Source organism: Lygodium microphyllum, chromosome 21 (assembly GCF_053477565.2).
Source record: "Lygodium microphyllum isolate KBCC chromosome 21, Lygodium_microphyllum_v1.1.10, whole genome shotgun sequence".
Taxonomy (NCBI): domain Eukaryota; kingdom Viridiplantae; phylum Streptophyta; class Polypodiopsida; order Schizaeales; family Lygodiaceae; genus Lygodium; species Lygodium microphyllum.
Window position 1 is genome coordinate 95316128 of NC_141155.1, and position 5057 is coordinate 95321184.

At 43.8% G+C, this 5057-nt stretch overlaps 1 protein-coding gene across 2 annotated transcripts; it reads left to right on the top strand.

The window, feature by feature from the left end:
- The first annotated feature begins 312 nt into the window (after window positions 1-312).
- On the top strand, window positions 313-4353 carry LOC148018307 (cysteine proteinase mucunain-like). 2 transcript variants are annotated; one of them, XR_015687755.1, is made up of 7 exons: window positions 313-1121; window positions 1830-2068; window positions 2151-2291; window positions 2673-3212; window positions 3451-3527; window positions 3614-3741; window positions 3833-4353. XR_015687755.1 is itself a non-coding variant. In XM_087662137.1 (6 exons), exons 1-6 carry the CDS (start codon window positions 656-658, stop codon window positions 3678-3680), a joined length of 1530 nt encoding a protein of 509 aa, XP_087518263.1. In that variant the 5' UTR covers window positions 313-655; the 3' UTR covers window positions 3681-4352. The 2 variants fall into 2 exon arrangements, 1 of the variants encoding a protein (XP_087518263.1); XM_087662137.1 differs by having other exon boundaries at window positions 3614-4352.
- The last annotated feature ends 704 nt before the right edge of the window (window positions 4354-5057 follow it).

Genomic DNA, 5057 nt, shown 5'->3' on the forward strand with positions numbered 1-5057 from the left:
AAAATATAGATTTCTACCTCCCAACCAAACGTTTTGCCTAGGAAGCTACTTCCTACTGGTTGATGTAAACCCGTAGTGAATTAGAAATGTGGTTGCCGTTTCTCCTTATGAACTCCTAGGGCAAAAGCAGAGGACGACAGTTCCTTCAGTCGCCTAGTGTGAACCTGCCCTTACAAATATTACCTAGTGAGCAACCACACAAATATTACTTACGAACTGCGGTTTAAAAGAAAGGTTACGCGCGCAAAAGTAACGGGAAACTCAAAGACAAACCCCCCGCCCCCCCCTCGACAGTAAATGGTGGCGCACATTCGCGTGCGGAGAGAGAGTCCTCGAGTCCTCTCTCTCTCTCTCTCTCTCTCCCTCGACAGTAAATGGTGGCGCACATTCGCGTGCGGGAAACACGTCCTAAACAGAGAGAGAGAGTCCTCGAGTCCTCTCTCTCTCTCTCTCTCTCTCTCTTCCCCCGCCGCCCCCGCCCCAGCGGAACAGTTGCTAATTGCAATGCCAGCCACCCATTAACCTAGGATGATGATAATCAATAGCGGTGCCTCCTCGCCCCCAAAAGCATTATGAATAGGGCAGAAGACTCTTGATTCTTATACGGTACACAGCATCGCCACATCCTGGTTATTACGTGTTCCCTCATTCGTCAATGGCGTCCCCTCGGCCTCTCCTCCTGTTGGGTCTGCTCTGTTCATGCTGTATCCTTCTTGTGTCCTTCTCCACCGCCTCCATTTTGGACTATTCCCCTCTAGACCTCCAATCCGAGTCCAGACTTCGGGCTCTCTTCGACCATTGGAACCTCAAGCATGGCAAGCATTACCCGCCCTCCGCGTCGCACGAGAAGGACCGCCGGTTTGAGATCTTCAGGAGGAATCTGCACCACATCCACAGCCACAATCAGAGGCCTTCTTCCTACAGGCTTGGCTTGACCAGGTTTGCGGATCTCACCATTGAGGAGTTCAAGGCCTCCAGGTTCCTTGGCCTCAGGCTCAATGCATCCTCCTTGATCCAGCAAAGAGATGCACCAGAGGAGAGCTGCAGCAGCCATCTCCCTTCATCTTTTGATTGGCGGGAGCAGGGCATGGTCTTGCCCATTAAAGACCAAGGCAGCTGTGGTATGTTATACCTCACACATACAAGTAGCTTTGAGATAGATATACCTTGTCTGATTTACTTCACATTTGCCATTATCACATGTCGTTTAGAGCATATCTGCCCTCATTGTCAATATATTCAACCTTTTTGTTCTCCTTTCCTTAATTTGCCTCGTCTTTTATAAGACACATTTTTCGCTGATCTAAGTGTATTAGAGGCCCTCATTCATTGTACAGTGCATAATGTATTTGATTTCATCAATAAATCTCATAGTAGTGGCCGATTCAGGAACTTGTGTAGGATGCTCCAGTTAATGTGTGGCACTTATCCTACTCACAATGCATTTAGTGTCTCTGTCTGTTTTGATCAAGGAAACTCACAGGAGGAGCATTATAGAAACCTATGTGCAGGATGTCCCATTTAATGTGGGTAAAATGGGTATGTAGAAATCCGAATTGCTTTTGAACACCCAGTTGAAATGTAGTAGTCCTTGATCACATGGCACAAGCATCGCATGCAAGGATCCTGAGCTCTGCGCCTTTGAACCTCACGTCACTTGCACATCTCCTTGTTGGTAGCACAAATTCTTGAACGAATAAGTTTTGTCTTGGTTCCTACTTGATTCATCACGACCGAGAATGGCCAAAAGCCTAAGTGCACAATATCTTTACGCTCACTTCAATATGACTCCTCAAACGGCCAAATGAAGAGTTCTTTGTCCAATGCAGGAAGCTGCTGGGCATTTGCTACCATCTCAGCAGTGGAGTCAATCAATGCTATTAGAGGCGGAAACCTTCTAAGCCTTTCAGAACAGGAACTTGTGAGCTGTGATGGTACCAACTATGGCTGTGATGGTGGAGATATGGACTTGGCAATGGAATGGATTGTGAACCATGGAGTAGACAGTGAGGCAGATTACCCCTACATCAGTAGCCATGGTGTGACAGGCTCTTGTGAGGATAGCCTGGTCTGTGCATTAATCTTCATTATCTTGTCTAGTTTTGGCAAAACTGTGAGGCCTTTCTTTCTGAAATTTGAACGCCTTACAGGTGAATAACAAGGCTGTGGAAATAGATGGATATGCGGATGTGAACTCATATGATGAAGATGCCCTTTTATGCGCTGTTGCTCAGCAGCCTGTCATTGTAGCCATTAATGCAGGAGCTTATGATTTTCAGTTGTATGCAGAGGTATGTACCATTTGGGAAACCGGGCCAACTGTATTGACATTATTAGAGATTTATCCCTCATGTGGGTAGCTTTGCCTAAAATTTTAGCATTGTAGCCATGAATGAAGTATCCCATGTGTCAATGTCTGAACGATAATATATTACTCATGATTAGCCCTAAGGGTAACGCTGGACGTGCTACTTTGTGAAGATTTCTTACTGAACATTATTGGAACGTCTTACTAAACCAGTAATGGCATGTCCGCTTCTAGAAATACTCATATTTCTGTAGTTGCCAGGGTCCCTTGAGCATGCTATGTATCAGTGTTTATGATCAGATTTAGTCCATACTAATGAGTCTGAGTGAGGATCTCCAGGAGCATTCTAACTTTGAGCTTACAGGGTGTTTTTGATGGGCAATGCTCTGGAGAACCAGACGATTTAGACCATGCTGTGGTGATTGTGGGATGGGGATCCACAGGTGGATTAGATTACTGGATTGTCAGAAATTCATGGGGAATGGATTGGGGAGCTAAGGGTTATACTTATATGGTCAGGAACACAGGAAACAGGGAAGGGATCTGTGGAATCAACAGTGAGCCATCTTATCCGATTAAGATGTCAGTAACACCAACACCCGATGATGTGAGTGCAGGCCCAATGCCATCCCCACAGCCCGGAGGAGAACCACCCCCGCCCCCGCCTGCTGTCTCTCCTCCCCCACCCCCTCCTTCCACCCCACCCCCAGCTCCTGAGGAGAAATGTGACCTCCTCTTTACCTGCCCTGCATGTCAGACCTGTTGCTGCACCCTGGAGCTTTTCGACATCTGCTTGATTTGGGGCTGCTGTGATTATCAGTCTGCGGTTTGCTGCTCCGATCACGAGTCATGCTGCCCCTCGGACTACCCTGTCTGTGATCTCAAGCATCAGCTTTGTCTTCAGGTAAGGATTTCTCTATCTTCATCTAAGAGAACGCATGATTGTTTAGTGACATTGCTTGACTGATTTGTGATCATGACCGGCTCTGGTTGCAATCTGATGCTGCATCGATGGCTGTGTCATTACAACTGGGGTGCAAAAAGGACTGACAAGATTTTTGCTGCAAACCTGTAGATGGAATGCCTTGTAGCTCACCATTTTGATTGATTCTGTTTCCACTTATCAATCTTTTTTGTTGCAGAATAATGGACCAGGCGCAGCTGCCAATGGGATCCCCATACAGAGGAGGAGCAGGGCCAAGCTCATTAATCCTGTGAGGTTCGATGATCGTATTCTTCCGAGGGTTGCAGCTTAGCTGCTGAAATGCCACTTGTAGAGCGATGAATCGTTTGGATTTGTTGTAGGAAGTCTTGTAAATTACCATTTTCCTTTCAAAAGACGACTGCTGGCGAGAGTCCACTCCTCGTATAAAGAATATGTTGTGGCAGAAAGGAGGATTTAATGGTCTTTTTGGTCATCGAGATGGGCAGAGGTAATGCAAAAAATAACCAGCTAGATAATTGATCCAAGCTTTTGTGAAGATTTTGCTTATTCCCCTTGGTGGCTTGTAATGAGGGTTGCAGCAATGAAATGATGATGGAACAATGGTTCTTACTTCATCACATCAAGAATCTGGATGACATTTGGAGGACTGGGCTGATTTAGGAGCAGGCTAAAATCCGAGTAAGCGAGTACAAGAAGCATGGCAGTGACTTCATGAGACTTCGTAATCTGAAGTTAAGTTTTCAGGAACTGATCTTTCTGAGAGGCCGATGGTCTAAGATCGAGGCTTAACTTAACTTCAGGATGCTCTAATGCCAGCCATGCTACTACTAGTCCCTCACTGCAAGTCTTGGTCAGAGCTTTTAAAATCCAATCAACTTGCGCTATGATGTAATCCTTTACTTTCTATGGTAATGCAATATACCACGCACTATAAACAAGAAAACTTGCCAAAAAATGCTGTCAAAGAAAACCGTATATTCCTAGTAGCGCTAGGAATATGAATATTGATTCCCTTCAATGCTTACTACTTATAGGATATCCCATATACTTTGGGCGATGTGATGTTTTGGACAACTTTCGCTTAGATTTCGCTACTTAAGCCAAATCAAGACAACCGGAATAATTAGATTTTCTTTTCATATAATAGTTCCTTCATGTATAGATGGTAGTCACCAATCTATTAGGTTAACGTGCTTTTGTTTGTGCTTTTTGGGCATGGATTTGTTGTGCATTGCATCTTGTTTCCCTTTTTACACATTTGATTCTCTCATTCTGGTTTACTATCCCTTGAAATTCTCTAGTAGAATCCTTGCATACATTTTGAATCTTATAGTGTTTCCTTTTATATACATTTGATTCTCTCTTTTGGTTTACTCGTTTTGAATCTTGTAGCGTTTCCTTGGCTTATTGATAGGTTCCATTTCTTGGTAGCTATCATTGATGTATTTTGCAAGTTGATGCATGGGGTGTAATGGCTTTCTAATCATGAGATAGGAAATGATTGGTAACATTGACTTAATGAGGTTAATGTATTGTTAATCAATATGCTGAGGAGATAATGGAGAAGTATAGATAGCAAAGAAACTCTAGATGTGCATTTCTAGTTTGAGATGTATGTGAACAACTTAGTGCAAGTGCAAATGATGCATCAATAATGCATGAGGATTTTTTTGAAGATAAACAATTAAATTCACAACTCATAGAAACACCTTACAAATCTAGCAAAGCGTAGGAGTACTAGCCATTGTCTTTTCTTGAAATTTTGAAAATTAATATTCTCATGTGTATTATCAAAATCTCATC